Source organism: Myxocyprinus asiaticus, chromosome 42, assembly GCF_019703515.2.
Source record: "Myxocyprinus asiaticus isolate MX2 ecotype Aquarium Trade chromosome 42, UBuf_Myxa_2, whole genome shotgun sequence".
NCBI lineage: Eukaryota > Metazoa > Chordata > Actinopteri > Cypriniformes > Catostomidae > Myxocyprinus > Myxocyprinus asiaticus.
Window position 1 is genome coordinate 23,689,441 of NC_059385.1, and position 20,738 is coordinate 23,710,178.

Below are 20,738 nucleotides of genomic sequence, written 5' to 3' on the forward strand. Positions count from 1 at the left end.
ATGAAGAGACAGAAGCAATTGAGACAGCCTAGACAGATAGAAGAACTGTGGTGAATTCTCCAAGAAGCTTGGAACATCCTATCTGCCAACAACCAAGAAAAACTGTGTCCAGGTGTACTTAGGAGAATTGGGGCTGTTTTAAAGGCAAAGGTGGTCACAATAAATATTGATTTAGATTTTTTATGTTTACAGGACTTTGTATGACATTAAGTGATAAATGAAAACTATTTATGGCATTATTTTTTAAGACATCCTCACTATGCAACATTTTTCACAAGTGCCTAAAACTTTTGCACAGTACTGTATATACATATACATCTTTCTATACTGTGACTAGATGGTCCAGACACAAAGACTACAAGAGTGCAAATCGAATGAAATCCCAGATGCAGTTTATTGTGCTACTCCAATCCCCATTTATATATATATAAAACTGGTGGCAACGTTTTAGTCAGGAAAAGATAGAAAAGTTCTGAAAGCTTTAAACACAGGTGATACTATTAATTTCAGGTTTTACAGAAGGCCTAGAATCAATGATATTTTGACAGAAACTATGGTAACCATGGTAAAAGGTTCATAAATTTGTGAATAATAGTTTCAACAGAGCAGATAAGATCAATAAATTAGTGTCAAGCTGACCATTATTTGTTAAACTGATTTCTTTCTATGTAGGACTGAACTATGAAGAATTGCCTGCATGATACAGAACAGTACAGAGTGACTGTTTGTAAGCAACTTGCTTATCCCACTTTGATAGTCAATACTCACATATTTCTGCTTATCTTTACTGTTTCATAAAACAGTACTGCTTTTCGTCTTGTTCTGAACTGTTTACAGATTTTTTCTCGAGTGGGTGCTGCTGCATGAGGAGACATCTAATAGTGTTATTAACAGAGACTCATTACTTTGAACTTGCCCACATTACTCATTATGGGTGCTCCTTGCTCTTTCTGATACTTAAATTCAAAATTGACAAAAACAAATTAAGAGAGGAATTTGTTATCTTTCTGTTTGGTGACTGTACATGGAAACCGCAGTGTCGTGAGGTTGAGTGACAGCACATCCGGATCACTTGATCTCAAGGAGAGAGCGCGTATTTATTAAATGAAAGTGAAAGACAGTCCCGGCCAGTGCAACATCATGGAAGAATGGACTGAAGAGAGTGAATGTGCTCTTAAAAATTCTATTTAATCTTATTCAGGAAATAATTGCACATTTATTAAAATACATCGTGACCCAACATGTATGGCTATGCGACGCAATTTGGAAGTGTTAGTTGCGTTAAGAACGTTAATGAATATTAATGAACCATGTGAAATTTTAGCAGCGGCACTCATAAATCGGCAGCAGAGATGCAAAATGCATTTAGGGGAAACACTGATGATGTAATCCAATTAAAACAATATCTAATATAAAACTATTGATTGTAATTATAAGAACAATACATTTTAAGGTTACTGCAAAATATTCACATTTTCAGAGCTCTTTTGCTGCTGTTTCTGTTTCCGTGGCAACAGTGAGTTCTCTGATTGGTGGATCTCTCTGTGGGATTATGGGTAGGGTAGTTCTTCACTGAGAATTCAGCAATTAAGCACATGGTAGGTCCAGTATGTCTTTAAAAGTTTATGTGTTATTGTTAGCAATCAACTTCTTGGGGGCCTGGGTAGCTCAGTGGTAAAATACACTGGCTACCAACCCTGGAGTTTGCTAGCTCGCTAGTTTGAATCCCAGGGTGTGCTGAGTGACTCCAACCAGGTCTCCTAAGCAACCAAATTGGCCCGGTAGAGTCACATGGGGTAAACTCCTCGTGGTCCCTATAATATGATTCGTTCTCAGTGGGGCGCATGGTGAGTTGAGCATGGTTGCCGTGGTGGATGGTGTGAAGCCTCCACACACACTACGTCTCCGTGGCAATGTGCTCAACAAGCCACATGATAAGATGCGCAGGTTAATAGTCTCAGACGCGGAGGCAACTGGGATTCATCCTCTGCCACCCGGACTGAGGCGAATCACTACATGACCACAAGGACTTAAAAGCACATTGGGAATTGGGCATTCCAAATTGTGAGAAAAAAAAAAAAAAGCAATCAACTTCTTTACATGGAGAAAATGGATAGTTTATAACAAAACTATTGTAAGTATAAAAATGATACATTTTATGATTATGGGAATATATTCAGATATACTGTATACAAATATATAAGTAGTTTGGGGGAAACCATTGGGAATAAAGACAATTTCATTCTATGTTAATCTTATGTCAGATAGTAGTTTATTGGTAACACTTCAATATAAGGTTCAATTTGTTAACATTATTAAAAACATTAGGTTTTATGAACTACTTATATTTATTTACAGCACTTATTAATCTTGACTAATGTTAATTAATAAAAATACAATTGATCATTTTTAATTAATATTAGTTCATAACACATTAGCTAATGTTAAAATATTAACATACATATACAGTATATAATGTAAAACAATGTATTAGTATATGTTGAAAATAACATTAGCAAGATTAACAAGTGATGTAAAAGTATTGTTCATTGTTAGTTCATGTTAACTAATGTTTACGATATGGCTTTACTGTAAAGTGTTACCAGTTTATCTAACATATCTAAAAGTTCTCACAAAAGAAGCAAAGAGAAAAAAATTGCGTCTCATGCTTTAAAAAAAAGTAACTGGGCACCAAAGTGCTATTCGTGGAAAGTGTTGAGTAGAAAAACAAAGATGATAAGCCAGAGAAAACAATTCATGTACCTCCACAATGATTTATTGAAAGGGGATTTTGACTGTATTACGAGGGTGGTGATGTGAAAAGCTCTACCTGTTCTTTGTACCTTTTTCCCACACCTCACTTCCCCTCAGGAGACTGCAATCTCAACCTCGCACTGTCAGCCTTTGCTAACATGCATTGCTCAATAGTTTCTTTTAAACTTAACAGTGCCAGCCAGATTTCTCTCCACTTGACCGGCAGGTACAGGAGCCGTACTGAAATTCCTACTTCTGCTTCATACAAAATCTCCCTCTTTCTCTTCCAGCTCTGTCCCATAAATATTTCGCTCCAGTACGAATATTATTCTCCTTCTGGTTTGCTTCACGATAAAGTGCAAGAGTGAGCACCCACTTTTTCAGCAGCTTTGGTTTTGGGAGTATTTACCCATTAATTTTCTCCATTTGGATTAAAAAAAAAAAAAACTTTAATAAACAGTTCTAAGCCATGAACCAAGCCAACCAGCTCTGAGATAAACAAACTTTAATTTAACGCAAATTGGAGTGGGCAGTCACTGCTGAGCTCTTTTGCAACAGTTTCCGTTCCTGTGGCAGCAGGGAGTTCTCTGATTGGTGGACCTCTGTTCAGGATTATGGGTAATGAAGTTCTTCACTGGGAATTTAGCAATTCAATGCATCTTTAAAAAAATTAAGTTGAAATCATGCTAGATTGTGGCTTCTACAGAAGCATATACCACTGCTTCACAAATTTAGTTCCTTTTTTAGGTATACCTTGAAAGGTTTATTCATTGTTATTGTTAACAAAATTTATAATGAATATTTTTACTTCTGGAACCCAACTGTAGTGCTGTATTCACTCAGTTCCCTCCTGCCTTCCTAAACGCTCTGTGCTGATCAACTGCTGTTCCTTCCTGAGCATTCAATCACCTCAAGGTCTACTCGACTGCCTCCATCAGCCAGAGATATTTCACCAGAGTGATGCAGTCAGCACAATTCAAAGGCTTCTGCTGACAGACTTTATCCAACATGACTGTGGCTATCTGATATGAGAAAAAGGGCAAATGATAAACCCCTGATCCAATATGTGCAAACGGGTCTCCTGCCTTCTTATAACATCAGGCTATTTCACATAGTAATGGGTTTATGCAGAGCATAACTGAGTTATTCTCTAATATGGGGTTTGCTTGAGGCTTCAAGAGCTTGTTTCAAAGGTTTCCTGCTATTTTCCCTTCACATAGTAAAGCAAAAAAATCATTTTCTTAATCAGTATTTTTGTCTTGTTTTCAGAGAATATATCTTGAATTAATGTTTTTTTTTTTTTTTTTTTTTTTTTTTAACCCTATTGTTGCTTTGTTCTTCAAGCATAAACCTCACAAAATTTTGTTAACTTAATTTATGCTTAATACAAAAAAAACTTTTTCAGGGCTCCAGACTAAAAAAATGACTAAGGAGCCATTGGCTCCTAAACGGAAACATTTAGGAGCCAAATGGTTATTTTAGTTGCCACATCACAGAATTGCTCGATTTAGATTGTTGTTCAAAAACAAGATAGACAGCCAAAGAAAAGACAGCTGATAACTCATTAATCGGGTGTTTAATATACAGTATATACTGTATAGTTGAGTGCACAAATCTGCATTTCCCTTTTGTCTCATAAGTTTCCACACCCTTTTCAGAATTTATACAAATATAAGAGATACATTTTTATTTTTTATTTAGTACTGCCCTTCAGAATCTACATTACAGATATTTACAGTACATAAAGTATAGTATGTATATAGTAGTGTGTTGCCTTCTTCAGCATCAGTGAATGTTTGCACCTTGTGTAATAGTTGTGTATGAGTCCCTCAATGGTCCTAAGTATCAAAAGCTGGATCTTATATATATATATATATATACAGTACTGTGCAAATGTCTTAGGCACATAAGATGTTTCACAAAAGCATTTGTCTTAAAGAGCACATATTATGGTTTTTAAACATGGCTAATTTTGTTTTAAAGGTCACATACAATAGATTTACATGCATCCAAGGTCAAAAAACACTTTAATTTCCTAATAATTTAAATTTAAACCTTTTTTTCCCAGTGTCAAAAACGACTCGTTCAATGATCCGTTCTAAAGGATTCATTCTAAACTCCTCCTTTCAGAGAGCCTACTCTGCTCTGATTGGTCAGATGCCCCAGTCTGTTGTGATTGGTCTAGTGAAGCTTAGTGTAGTGTTTGAGGTCGGGTCAAAGCTGTTCGCGAGCAGCCAATGAAGACCAGAGGCGGGTTTTTTGTTACCAAATTACGTAGGTTAGTACAGGAAGTAAGTCTGGAATTACTAACGACTCGTTTCAGGTGTTCAGAATCGGTTCTTTCTTTTGGGAGTCAATAACTCCATTTGTCGTGCACTTTGATTTTTGAAACTTTGCAGACTTTTTTACATTCACAAACAGCAATATAACACATATTTGAAAAACCATAATAGGTGCTCTTTAATATGGTTATTTATATCTTCAGCTTTAGTGTGTCAATAGGAAATATAAATGTTAGACTCCCAAACATTACTTTTGCAGATGTATCTGAGATTATATAAAGAGACAGGAGCAATTGAGACTAATATAGATAGAAGAACTGTGGTAAATTCTCCAAGAATCTTGGAACATCCTATCTGCCAACAACCAAGAAAAACTGTGTCCAGGTGTACTTAGGAGAATTGGGGCTGTTTTAAAGGCAAAGGTGGTCACAATAAATATTGATTTAGCTTTTTTATGTTTACTGGACTTTGTATGACATTAATTGATAAATGAAAACTATTTATGGCATTATTTTTTAAGACATCCTCACTATACAACATTTTTCACAAGTGCCTAAAACTTTTGCACAGTACTGTATATACATATACATCTTTCTATACTGTGACTAGATGGTCCAGACACAAAGACTACAAGAGTGCAAATTGAATGAAATCCCAGATGCAGTTTATTGTTTATTGTGCCCAAATAATAATAACCCCCCCCCAAAAAAAAAAACAAGAAAACAAAACTTTGGTACATAACACAGGACTTTTAATTATAAAGAAGCCCGAAATATACATGGGATTATTATTTTGAAATGTCTACGCTCCCAGTTGTGAACTCACTGATGGATGATTTGCTAAGAAAGTGACTCAATTCAAACTGCTTACCTGAACTCCTGAGTTCAAACGAGCTCTTGTCGGGTGATTCATTATAAAGACCTGGATCAAAAGAGTCATTTGTTCACAATTCGGACATCATGGCTCGCACTGTGTTTGTTGCGTGCAGCCAGCGAGCTCATATCATCAACGGAAAAGTGGCGCTAGACACACTGGCGCTCTAAAGATGTATTCAGTAACTCACAAGATGACATCTGACGAAACCGCATATGAAAGTACACATCCCGACTGTCGCCAATGGTGACTAGATTTTAAATTATTGTCGCAATCATTTATTTTTGGTCGACCATTTTAGTAGCAGTCTAGAGCCCTGTGTTTGCCAATGGTGTGGAAAAATAAACTTAATTTAAGATATATTTTCTGAAAACAAGACATTGTCTTATACAAAATATGCTTCTCTAATAAATGTATCAATGTTGTAAGAATGTTTAGATATTTTCACTAGAAAACAAGACAAAAATACTGGCTAAGAAAATGATTTTTTGTTTTTGTTTGTTTGTTTGTATTGTGGTATAAAACCTTACATTTTGACAGTTTAATTACATTTTTGGTCAGTTATTCACTCAACACTGCTTGCTATCATAAGGATGAAACACTTTCCAGATGTTTGGATAACTCACATGACATATATCCATATAATACCTGGCAAAAGATAAATAACACTCTTAAAGTCAGCATGAAAGGGAAGTTGCGACTGACTTCCGTATTGTAATGTATTTCCGAGTGAAACAGCTTATCGATCAAGAAAGCAATGTAGGGCGGGGGTTTGAGTTTATCCATTGGTTGTTGACTGGACTGTGAAAATATGAGTGAGTAAAAGATAACCACATTTTAACGTTTTGAATCACAATACACTAAATATAAAGGAAAAAAACACAGGCATCCGAAGCATTGCATTCATTAGTGATCACAGCAATTCAGACGTTAAATGTCTCGAACACAACCGTGAATTCACCGTTATTCCTCCTCATTCGAAATGTAAATTCAAGCCAGCTGACCCGTAACCAAGGAAGTTTGGGTTAAGGAACGATAGTTTTGAAGGAAAACAGACGAAAATACACCTTGCCATCTTCACCAACAAGCGATTGACGCTTCGTTCAACTCTACGTAAGGTTGTGGTATTTACAAGAAAGGGGCAGGGTTTAAGTGGACTAAATGATTGGAGAAGTCCTGCATCCGTCACCAAAGAGAAGTCTGTCGTTTCACCGGAAGATCGAGTTATGAAATTCTGATTAAAGATTACTAGGTCAAAAAATTTTTTTTTTAAACATATGCATGGATGAATCGTTCACAATAAGATCAATAACATGCATTTAGAAAACATGCATTTAGTGAATTTTTATTTCATGCCGACTTTAAAATATAAAATGGTACACTGCCAAGTAAACTCTGTTTAGCCTGAATTCTTAATCTCAGTAATCCTCATTTAAAAAAAGCAAATATGGGGGCCTGGGTAGCTCAACGAGTACTGACGCTGATTACCACCCCTGGAGTTGCGAGTTCAAATCCAGGGTGTGCTGATTGACTCCAGCTAGGTCTTCTAAGCAACCAAATTAGCCCGGTTGCTAGGGAGGGTAGAGTCACATGGGGTAACCTCCTCGTGGTCACAATTAGTGGTTCTCGCTCTCAATGGGGTGCGTGGTAAGTTGTGCGTGGATCGCGGAGAGTAGCATGAGCCTCCACATGCTGTGAGTCTCCGCGGTGTCATGCACAACGAGCCATGCGATAAGATGCACGGATTGACTGTCTCAGAAGCGGAGGCAACTGAGACTTGTCCTCCGCCACCCGGATTGAGGTGAGTAACCGCGCCACCACGAGGACCTACTAAGTAGTGGGAATTGGGCATTCCACATAAAAAATAAATAAAAAAATATAATATGTAGCTCCATTCCTGGAAGCGGAATGAGACAACCAGATCATATATTCAATTAAAAATACATTAAAACTATATTTTTACATTTTCGGAAGAAAATTAGAATGGCGCTTGCCTGTGCAAAAGTCACTGCCACGATGCTAGGGTGTTTTGGGTGGTTGCCAAGGCGTTGCTATGCGGTTGCAAAGATGTTCTGGGTAGTTTCAGGTGGTTACTCACCCAAGTCAAAAGAGCCCATACCCAAGTTTCTATGATAAATTTGGCTCATGTCCCTCCTTCAATATAAGTCTATGAGATTTTTTCAGCTGTTTTATCATCAGCCAGGCGAACAGCACACTACTCCTCAACAAGCTGCAATATTTCAGGTATAATAATATACAGTGTTAAACAAAAAATAGAAACTATAAACTGCGTTAAAACAACAATCAACAAGACATTTTGTCAATCACTTGCTGTCTATTTCTGCGGCATTGCACCCAGTAGCTCCACCCATTGTCAACTCTCATTGAGCCAAAATCAAGCCCCTTATTACTTTATATTAGCTGTGATTGTGTCACATCACACAGCATTTTCACATTCTTGTCTCTGGAATTTCAGTTTAAGTATGAGCAATAGAAACATTCATGCTTGCTTTAGTAAGAACCACTAAAAATGTCGCACTGTTCACACAAAAAATAAGTCTTTCACACCTTTTAACAGGTGTTTTACTAGCCGAAAGAGTCCAATGACGAAAAAAGCACCTCTGTTTTAGGCTCTTGAACCACCTACACACGTTAGTCACACGGATCATAGAGCCCCAAAATACAACACTAATCCCTCATATTCATACGATGCACATGTACAAACATACAAACATATATAACATACTCCTACAACATATTCTAATTCCAGTGTAGCAAAATAAAATCAAGGACATGGGATGCTTACAAGCATAAAAACAGCCATCTCCAAAATAATCAAACCTAATTTAAGTGTTTTGACATTCTCATCTTCATTTACTCTCGCCAGAAATCGTAAAGTCAGTAGAGAGGGAGATTTCAGACCAGATAAGACACATCAAGTGCTTTGAAAGGCCTGACAATTGCCAGGGATTCTGTAACATTAACCAGGCTGTCTGTTAGTTTAGGCTGTTGTTCCGACTTTCCGTGCAAGTGTAACTTAGACAGGGAAACACAAGCTGCCTTCCCAAACAGTGACAGACGCTATCTTACTCAAAGCTTAGCAGCAACAACAAGAAGCAACAAACCACATAGCCTGCACAAAGAATGATAAGCGTGAAGCGTTCATTTTATTTTATTTCAGCAAAGCGATCGTTGTCACCAAGGGGCCGCTTGTCATCTTTGTAGCTTTAAAACGGAGAAATTAAACATTTAAATTGGGTTATGTAAGGAAACCTACTTGGTAGGTAAAACCAATTATGTTAATGGACAACCTGCAATACAATACTGGAGGGTTCTTCACCTATTAGCATCCAATATTACAACTGAGTTGTTGTGCGGGTAGTTATGGACAAATGCTGAATTTGATAACAGAGGGGAAGGTGCATGTGTAATGGCCTGGTTGCAACAGCTAAGGGTCGTACCAGATAACCCGAGCAAGACTGAGAGCATGACTGCAGCAACTAATTGTACCAAGAATACTGGGAAGGAGTCAATAAAACTAGAAATTAGATTTATTTATACATTATAATAAATCTTTCTGTAAATTTACATTTATATATGAAAATATGTAATATACTGTATATAAATATTGTTAAATGAATTAAATATACAGTATGTAATTTGTAGATTCTGTATTTATATTGTATATTCATTACAGTACAGCATTCTGTTTTTGTTTATATATGTAAAAATATAATATATGTAAATATTTGTAAATATACAGTGTGTAATTTATATAATCTGTATTTATATATTATATATTCTGTATATTCATAACACAGCATAGTAATACTGTTTCTGTATATTTACATTTCTGTAAATATATGTTTAAATATTTTAAATATACAGTAAGTAATTTATATATTCTGTATTTATTTATTATCTATTCTGTAAATACATTAAAATATGTCATATATGTAAATATTTTACATGTAATTCGCAGTATGTAATTTATATATTCTGTATTTTATATATTATATATTTTCTGTATATACATTATAATAAATTTTCTGTACATTTACATTTGTAAATATGTAACATGTAAATATATTACATGCAATATACAGTATGTTATTGATATATTTTGTATTTTTATACTATACACATAATACATGTTCTGTATATTTTCATTTATATATGTAAATATGTGATATATGTTACATGTGATACAGTATGTAATTTACATATTCTGTAATCTTTATTTTGTTTGTAAATTATAATACATTTTATGTATATTTACATTTACTGTATATATCTGAATATGTATAATTAAATATATAATGTAATATACAGTGTGTAATTTATATATTCTGTATTCTACATTATATGTATACTGTACTAGCAGTATATGGTTGAAATCACAATAAAAGGCACTTGACTTGACTTGATTTTCTCTATATGCATAATTACTTTTCTTTGTATTTACATTTTAATATGTGAATGTAATAATGTGAAAATATAACATGTAGTATACCGTATGCAATTGATATATTCTGTATTTTATATTTTACACATTCTGTAAACCCTTAAATACATTTTCTGGAGAAAATGTAAGTGGTTCTTGCCCATGCAAAACTAGCTGTCTTTATCTAAAAGGTGATTGACTCTTTTACCAGTAAGGTGGGACTTTCTTTTCTACATCTGTTGGCCGTTCTAATTTCTCCCATTCATTTTAATACCAGTGGTCCATCTCTGCTAAACTGTCTCTGGCCACAACCAAGTCTCTATGATTTTCTGATCCCTATACTTGTTGTGTGGCTCCTTCATTTTCCCAACCATTTTATCATCCGCCAGGTAAAAATTGCTTAGAAAAGTAACAGCACATCTCTTTTCAATAAACCACATGATTTGATGTATCATTCATGTCCATAGCACAAACAATGAGGGACGAGTTTTGTGTCAAAGTTTAATATGGTTAAGGGTCTGTTTAAATTCCCAACCTGAAGGATGAGCAATAGTATCAGTGATGCTTGTCTTTGAAAGCACCAGTACAAATAAAAGAGCAAAAAAAATAACAAATTGTAGAACCTATTCCTTAAGCAAAAGCATAATGAAGAAATGTAGTAAGTGTTTCAGTAAATTGCACAAAGAAAGATGAATACAGTTGCCGTAAGTCCTTAAAGTTACAGCGCTCAGCTCAAATGATGGATGCAAGACTGACTCTAGGATTAATGGGAGCCACAGTATAAAAACAGACTAAACTGATCAGCACAAGGTTGATGGCTCTTCTGAAACAGTCTTCCTGTCATGCTCCACTGACAGTTGCTTTACTATCTGAACTCTGTTAAAAACACAGGGACAACAACATAATCTATTTAAAACGTGTCTATACAGAGAGCTCGGAGCTTTACGCTTGCGCTGACATTTCGCCTTGCGTTGCCTTGACAGGGGCATGGACAGAAGGTCATCTGCCTTTTGTGCTGTCTGTCTAGTAGGCAAGAGGGGTTGGTTACTGGTTTCTGTAGAGCTCAATATAACTAATGGAGCATGGCTCAATATTTAATCTGTGTAATGTAGAGAATGGGGAACATATATCTTGTCGGTCAGAAAAAGAAAATCGCTCAATCTCATTAGAGAATTAGGTAGAGAGGTTCAGACCAATTACAAATTAATGCAATGGTTAATTTATGATATCAAAGTAGGCCCTAAGAGGCCACTTTGCTAAGTAAATCCTCAGTTGTATGTTGCTTATGGCTTTCAAGTTTCCTTGAAGAAGGGACCCTCATGGTTTGAGAGTTTGCATTTGCGTAATTAAACGCTGTCAGTAAACTATGACAGCTGTTGTATTATGTATGCACGTAGCTTATTTTAACTGTGGCCTATTTTAACACTTTTCTCCAGCGATTTAAATGATTTCATTTATTTAAATCTCATTAAAGTAGTTCGAAAATTTATATTAAATTAAATTAAATTAAATTACATTAAAATGGCAGGCAGGGAGGGAGTGTTCTGGAAACCTATTTGAAAACAGTCATTAATATTTTTGCAATTTTTTTAACACACTTTACACAACTAAATTAAATTAAATTAAAATGAAATTAAACATAGCAACACTGGCATTGGTGGATTAGTGTTTGGTAAACCTATCTGAAAACAATTTTGCAACAAGTGTGTTGCAGTTTTTGCAACACACTAGACACAATTAAGTTGAAATATAGTTTACGCCTTTAATCGCATAACAACTGTGAGCTAAGTGAAAACTCAGGGGTCCATGGTGATGAGGGATTCATGACATTCGACATTCGTCTCAGGTGGAAGGAAGATGTCACAGGAAGAGCACATCCCTTGTAACGCTCATGTGCATTTATCACCTGTCTCTGCCCCTTGTGTATAAATGACCCAATAATCCATTAGTTAGACACGCTTACACTAGCGATTTGTGGTTCAATTGCAGCAAACAATCACATATCACTGAAATGGTGTTGTTGCAAATAAAGGTTATTTTTGAGACAAATCTGTTTATTATGTATAAAAAATATAGCAACAATGTGCACATATTTCTGCTTGTTAGGGCCCTTTTGCCTGGTCCCTTCATAGAGCCACATTTTTCTGGTAAAGTACTCACATGACTGATGTCCCTCAGAGACATGTGGGCCCTAAATATTACAGAGAGCACAACTGGCTCATGAATACAAGCCATTACAATTCAATAGTGTGAAAAGTAATAAAATTGCTCAGGCATTTATGGTCACAGAGCCAGGGCTCTTAATGGGGGGGGGGGGGGGGATTTGCATACATATTGAAGTAGTGGTTTTGCATCATGTTTATAAAGATAAAGTATTTACAAACCCTCACACAAACACAAGTGTATGTACAGTATCTATAAAAGCAATACTGTTTGTAAGACTGAATAAGTAGATTTAATTTCTCAAACAATGTATGCACAGCAATAATGTATGCTTATTTGAACAGTAGAGCATCATTATATTCTTATTATAGGAACAGTTCACCAATAAAAATAAATAAAAATGTGGTCATCATTTAGTCACCCCCTTGTATTAGTTATTATTTTCTTTATTCTATGAAGCACAATAGCAGATGTCAGACAGAATGTCCAAGCTGCTCTTATTTGCATACAATGAAAGTGATTCTAGATTCAACAAACACCAAAAGAGTATTATAAAAGTAGTCAACAGACTTTTGCAGTGTATTCAAAGTCTTCTGAAGACATACTATAGCTTTGTGTAGGAGTTTACTGTCAAAGATGTCAAACCGGCACAACGTACCTTAAGGCACCATTTTTTAATTGAACACAAGCGTGAATGAGATTTGTTGGCTCAGATGGAAGGAAAGATTATCAGTGAATAACAGCTTAAACTTTGGGTTGTTCCACACAAAAACCTATCATATGGCTTTAGAAAACTTGGAATATAGAGCACATTTCTAATGGACTACTTTTATGATGCTTTGATGTTGCGTTTTTGGATCTTGACAGCCCCAGTACCATTCACTTTCTATGTATGGAAAAACAGCAGCCTGGTCATTCTGCCTAACATCTCCTTTTGTGTTCTACTTAAGTGAGAAAGTCATTCAGGTTTGGAACAACATGAGGATAAATGATGACAGAATTTTCTTTAACTATTCTTTTAACAAAGCACCAACTGCTGTTCTTCACTATACGGCATATGAAATTGGCTTGTATCTTGCTTTGATGATCTTATTAAGTCTCACAGAGGTCTGTTCATTGGCCTCCACAATTTTGATATCTACAATAGATCTACACCTGGTTGTGTTTTTATCAGATTCCATAGTTTCTCTGCTACTGTATACGGCAACATATCTTCATTCTACATCTCACACCTTCTGTTTATACCTTAATGACCGCACAAAAAAAATCTCATCATGGCTCTTTGACATTTCAGATGGATGCCTGTTCATCACCTGCAGTTTTGGCATAACAGAGTACCTTTTCATTCTGGCCAAAATCTTGCCCTTTCAGTTTCTCCAACTCAACATACTTTTCTTTGTATTATTTAATTTCTGTGCGTAAAATATCTTGGAGTCACCCTAGGTGACCAGTCTGTACCGATCACACTGCAGAAATTCACAGGGGTTTGTAATGACACGAAAGTGAATAAATGATGACAGATTTTTTTTACTAATAACACTCCCCCATTCTGCCAATAGCACTACGATCTTGTTGGCACTACGTTCTTTACTGGCAGTAAAAGCTCATTGGCGCTGCTTGGCCTTATCTAAGTGCTTGATTTATGTGTTTTGCTATTAACTCCAGTATCAATTCAAATTTAATCTCAAACCCAATCCACGCACTTTCTTGTTTGTTGCTTAATACTAAAGCTTTAGCCAAGAACATAAATGTAAATCCAAGGTCCATTTACTGTAAAAATTAAAATTAAATTAAAATTAAATCTACTATTTTTGCCAGATCTGGTCAGGTTGATTCAGAGACGTTAAATAATGTTTGTTACTTGAATCAAACCAGTTAATTAAGCATAAAGCAAATTTTTTTAAACATTAACTGGTAACACTTTACAATAAGACTACATTTGTTAACATTAGTTAACAACATTAGTTAACATGAACAAACAATACAAAATACTTTTACAGCATTTATGAATCTCAGTTAATTATAATTTCAACATATACAAATACATTTTTTCAATTAAAATATATATAATAACATTAAAATTAAATAATTAATAAATTAATAGATTAATAAATGCTGAAAAGAATATCTTTTTCATTGTTAGTTCATGATAATTAATGCATTAACTTATGTTAACAAATGGAACCTTATTGTAAAGTGTTACCCATTAACTTATGCTTTGTGTGTAAAATATGCAAATATAAGTAAATCATAATTACATTTTTTTAAGGTGAAATAGACTAGCGATGAAATTACTGTAGGCTTTTACGAATATGAAATTCAAAAGCAGACCAGTAAAATGGATTGCTGAAATGTATGGAAATCAATGTGAAATCAATGCCCTCTCTGATTAAATCCTTTGGGCAATTTAGTTCATTCCACATGAAACTAATAGTGGTACTTCCCCATTGGACAAACCACACATGGCTTCACTTCATTAAAAAGGAAGCCTGCGCTGAGAACAGCCCATACACTTTAGCCTTTGTCTTATTGGAGAAACTACTCCTTACAAAAAAATTAAATACCAGTCTTTGACATGAGCTATGGATTCTGCAATGTCTGACTTTGTGCCTGAAACTGAGTGTGCAAAACACACATTATGAAACTTCACACACCGTCTATCTGATTAAATGTGAATGCAATATTTGTCTGTCTATTTGCGTGTTAACTTCGAGGTCCTCTCATTTCTTTCACCTTCTACATGAATGGAGTTGAATTAAATAATAATAAATTAATAAATTATGCCTGCAGGGTTCCCATATACTTTTTGACCATTCAATTTCTGTGAACTTTCCAGTCAGTGGTGATTATTGGATTGGGAAAGATTATTTTATAGAGAATCCACTCTCAAAAACAATTTTGAACTGATAACTATAATGTATATTCGCTACTGAAATTTCCATGGCATTTTAAGATTTGAATGAACTAATATGCTGAATATGGAAAGAAAGAAAGAAAGAAAGAAAGAAAGAAAAATGGAAGGAAGGACAGAAAGAGATTGAGATACATCTTCAGGATTTATTGCTCGCCAGCAGATCTTAATAGCATCTTTCTTAATGCATTACTTAATGCATTGTAGTGTGTTTCAAGAGACAGAGATGCTGAATCCCATAAGTAAAACAACAAAGAACTGAAGCAAAGCTGAGTGTTAACTCAGGCATCCATTTAACCCCTTCATTTCACAATCCTGCTTTTTTTCTCATGATTTATGGGAAACAAAACTGCCCCACTTAAGGATATGGACATTTACGAACACCAATATGGAGACAATCTCCTAAAAGTCTACATTCTTAAATTTTTATTCAGAATGCACCCGTACAACTCCAAAATAAACACAGTTAAGAAAGACTTTGCATCTCTTATGCTCTGGTAGAGTTCTGTAATCAATTTATGAAGATTAATAAATACTTAAAGAATAAAAACAGCCTGAATTTTATGAGGCAGAAGTCTTTTTGACCTGGTTTTGTCTATTCCATGCTGTTAAACCAGGTCAACAAGTCACAGACAGAATTTTATGGCATGATTCAATTTAACTAGTGGAAAATGGAAGGGATGCAGTGCTATTGAAGATAATCCGATTGTAATTCTATGGTAATGGAGATCATTTCAAGTGTGATATATTGAGCATTAGACTGGAGAAGAGGATGTGTTACAAACTGATAGACCCTTATGACACCAGAACCTTCTGCAAAAAGCACCCAAGTTAACATTGATGCAATGTGAGAAAAAAACAAACAGCTCTTGCTTAGTTTTGAGCATGTTACCTGAATCTCCCTGGCATGATATATGATAATCAAACCCAGAAGAATGATTGTAGAAAGGCTTATCAGGCATTTTAGGGCTAAAGAATACAGCGACTCCTGGAAAAAACAAAAAAGAGAAAAAGACAAATTCACCTCAATTGGATTAGTCAGTTTAAACATACACTATGTTTGCAATGATTCTGAAACCTTCTGAGCATGTTCAAGTATTACTGCAACACATTACTATGCTTTACAAATGATTCTGAAACTATTGTACAATTTGAAAGTGTTTTGATTAGGGTTGGGAACCGAGAACCGGTTCTGAATAAGAACCTGTTTTCATTTTTTTAAATACCAGACCAAATGATTTTCATGACTTTCAGTTCTGTGTACAATTCTCGAACATGCATTCTTCTGCCGATGCTGACGGAACAACATACTAAAATTCTCAGGATTTCCGGCAATACCACTCAGCAACACTGCAACACCCCTAGTGAATCAGCAGCGCGAAACATGCACGTCCGATGTTGTACGATTTCTAAAGGAATGACTCTTATGAACCAGTTCTTTTGAATCTAAAGCACAAACTACACAACGCTACAAGAGAAGTCCTTTTACTTAACAAATTACTCTTATGAATTCGATTCCAGAACAAATGACTCTTATGAACCGCTTCTTTTGAGACTTGTGTCTCTGCAGAACATAAATAGGCATTTTCCAATCAGTGGGTGCTTTCCAACTGCTTTACACAATTTTCTTACTACATTGAGATTCCCTACTTTCATTGGATAGTTCAGAAACGCCCATCCTGGTTTGGAAACGCCCACTGATTACTACATACTTTCATTGGATAGTTCAGGAATGCCATCCTGGTTGGAAACGCCCACTGATTACTACATACTTTCATTGGATAGTTCAGGAATGCCATCCTGGTTTGGAAACGCCCACTGATTACTACATACTTTCATTGGATAGTTCAGAAACGCCCATCCTGGTTTGGAAACGCCCACTGATTACTACATACTTTCATTGGATAGTTCAGAAACACCCATCCTGGTTTGGAAACGCCCACTGATTACTACATACTTTCATTGGATAGTTCAGAAACGCCCATCCTGGTTTGGAATCGCCCACTGATTACTACATACTTTCATTGGATATTTTAGAAACGCCCATCCTGGTTTGGAAACGCCCACTGATTACGACATACTTTCATTGGATAGTTCAGGAACGCCATCCTGGTTTGGAAATGCCCACTGATTACTACATACTTTCATTGGATAGTTGAAAAACTCCCATCCCGATTTCAAAACGCCCACAGATTGAGAAACGCCCATTATTGTTCTGCAGAGACCTATACTTTCTTATTTTTAATCAAAAATGCTAAATATACAGTGTGACAAGTGTCGTCCGATTCCTGAACGAATTACTCTAATGAATCAGTTCTTTTAAATCTAAAGCGCAAAATATTAAACGTGACAAGTGTCGTCCGATTCCTGAACGAATTACTCTAATGAATCAGTTCTTTTAAATCTAAAGCGCAAAATATTAAACGTGACAAGTGTCGTCCGATTCCTGAACGAATTACTTTAATGAATCAGTTCTTTTAAATCTAAAGCGCAAAATATTAAACGTGACAAGTGTCGTCCGATTCCTGAACGAATTACTCTAATGAATCAGTTCTTTTAAATCTAAAGCGCAAAATATTAAACGTGACAAGTGTTGTCCGATTCCTGAACGAATTACTTTAATGAATCAGTTCTTTTAAATCTAAAGCGCAAAATATTAAACGTGACAAGTGTCGTCCGATTCCTGAACGAATTACTTTAATGAATCAGTTCTTTTAAATCTAAAGCGCAAAATATTAAACGTGACAAGTGTCGTCCGATTCCTGAACGAATTACTTTAATGAATCAGTTCTTTTAAATCTAAAGCGCAAAATATTAAACGTGACAAGTGTCGTCCGATTCCTGAAGGAATTACTCTAATGAATCAGTTCTTTTAAATCTAAAGCGCAAAATATTAAACGTGACAAGTGTCGTCCGATTCCTGAAGGAATTACTCTAATGAATCAGTTCTTTTAAATCTAAAGCGCAAAATATTAAACGTGACAAGTGTCGTCCGATTCCTGAACGAATTACTCTAATGAATTAGTTCTTTTAAATCTAAAGTGCAAAATATTACAGACGCGACAAGGGTCGTCTGATTCCTGAACGAAGGTTAACATCTTGTGGATTTACTTTTGAAACAGTGAGTATTTTAATGTATACGGTCGATTGGCCCCCCATTCACTTCCATTGTAAATGCCTCACTATAACTCAGATTTTTGTCTTTTTTAAAGAAAAGAGGGATGAGTTTAAATTAATTTTGTGGAAATCAAAATGCTGTCAGTTAAGCTTAACTTGAATTGAACCCGGAATATTCCTTTAAGGCTAAAACTAATTTTGTTGGAATTGGGTTTTATTTCGGAACTTGTTAACAGGCTGCTGAAAGCAGTAAATCCAAGAATTGCATGTCTCATTTCAAAACATTTGTTCCTCAAAAGTACTAAATAATCTTTAATGGAACCTTAAAAGAACTGAAATCGGAATTGTTACATTTCCAAAGATTTCCATCCCTAGTTTGGATAAAATTGCATCTACCTCAACATAGTAGGCACAAATACAAGTGCGTCTGAGTCAGCCAAATCATGGCACAATTTTGTGAGAACTGACTTTTAAAGAACTGACAAAGCAAACAAAAACGTTTCATGTGTTGCAAGGGATAAACATGACCTTGCAACAGTTCTTCGTTCATCCGCACTTTCCAAACTTGTAGCTTTTTTCCCCAGACTCAAGTTAATGAATTGTGACCTAGATGTGGGAGACCTGCAGGATTTGGAACTATTAAGTTACGCACCTTTCCGTAGGCTCCCCACGAGAGTTCAGTTTCAATAACCATGACCACGATCCCAAACATCCCAAAGATGAGCGCATAGTCGCTCAGACGCTTTCTCTTCTCAAACAAGGCCCTTCTGTGCCCGAGCTTTTGTCCAATGTTCTGGTTCTTCTTTTTGCCCGATTTACTGCCACTGTGGCCACATCCACCCCCTCCTCCTCCTCCGTCCCCCGCTGCGTAAGGCATGAGGGTGCTGGAGTTGTTCTCCGGTTTGGAGGCGAGATTGTCGGACGCGTCCGCCGCAGAGACGGGCTGCAGTGGCTGTGACTCCGAATCAAACTCGTGCAGGTTTCTGCGGGACGAGCTCAAGTTGCTGAGCGGACGCATCACGCCGCCGTTATACCTGCAGCTGCTCATGGCTATTTGGGTGTAAGAGTTACTCTCTCTGTGGCTGCTGGCCGGACTGGCCCGAGTATTCTGCCGGTTCTGGTCGCGGTGAGGATGATGATGATGATGTCTAGATGAACTACCATGACTAGAGGGCGTGAACTCGCTATACCGACCACCTTGTCTGGTTGATGAGGATACGGACAGTGTCCTTAAAGTTCCCAGTGGCGTTTGAGGCGTCCCGTGCAAAGGCTGGCTTCTTCTCCCATCCTCGCAGGTGGAGGAGTTGTTGCAGGTGCAGTGCCTGATGGAGCGCTCTTCCTCCCGTCCGCAGTAGTGCTGATACTGCTGGTACTGCTGCTCCGGATAGAAATCGTTCTGCAACTGCAATGGGGTTTCCATGTCAGAACTGCTGTTTAAAGCAGTCTGAGAGCCCCGTGCATGCACCCTACCGAGGGGGCGTTGTGATGAGTAACAGAGGATAAAAGCTGCCTTGAGGATGGACCCATGTCGGCTTCTGTAGATGTGAGAGCGTGCTTCCGATTGGACGGCGATCCAAAACAACTGGGCTGACGTCACTCGAGGAAGGTGGCAGCATTCTTTTCAAATTATACACACACAATCCACAATGTACATGCACTGACCATAACTTTGCAACTGTGATCATGAACAGTGATGGGCACAAATACATGAAAATGTATTTAAAATAAAAACACTAAATACTGTGTGGAAAAAATGCATCAATATAAAATACAGTATTTTGTATCTTGCAAATACACAAAATAGGTTACTTGTAAAATTGGCCATTCAATGAAGTATCACTGAAATCTGTCTGGACCTATTCTGAATGCAAAGAACATTTTGGCGTACAACTGCTTATAAACTTTTGCTTTCATTTCACCTACCTCTTCAATCAATTAAAGACAATTATATTTAAACAGGTACATGATTACAACCTTACGTAGAGCAAAATGCCAAATAGCAGCAATTTCTACACTTAATTTCAGTTCAGGTTACACTGCAGCCTGCTATTACTTGTGGTGAACCCTATTAAATAAATCAAGTGTAAAACAGTGGGTTATTTTCTTGCCATCTAGCAAGGAGTAATGCTTTACATACTTGACTAGCTAATAAATACACAAGCAGTTGCTAACACGAACAACCGATTAGCTTGCA

At 36.3% G+C, this 20,738-nt stretch overlaps 1 protein-coding gene across 3 annotated transcripts in view; it reads right to left on the reverse strand.

Moving 5' to 3' along the window:
- Positions 1–20,025, reverse strand: part of kcnn2 (potassium calcium-activated channel subfamily N member 2) — a 46,221-nt gene extending 26,196 nt beyond the window's left edge. For all 3 annotated transcript variants that reach the window (XM_051684147.1, XM_051684145.1, XM_051684146.1), the window contains exons 1-2: positions 19,197–20,025; positions 16,320–16,415 (exon numbers count right to left, since the gene is read on the reverse strand). In XM_051684147.1, the coding sequence (XP_051540107.1) occupies positions 16,320–16,415; positions 19,197–19,964 (864 nt within the window). In that variant the 5' untranslated portion in view covers positions 19,965–20,025. The remainder of the gene's footprint in view (positions 1–16,319; positions 16,416–19,196) is intronic.
- Between the last annotated feature and the right edge of the window lie 713 nt (positions 20,026–20,738).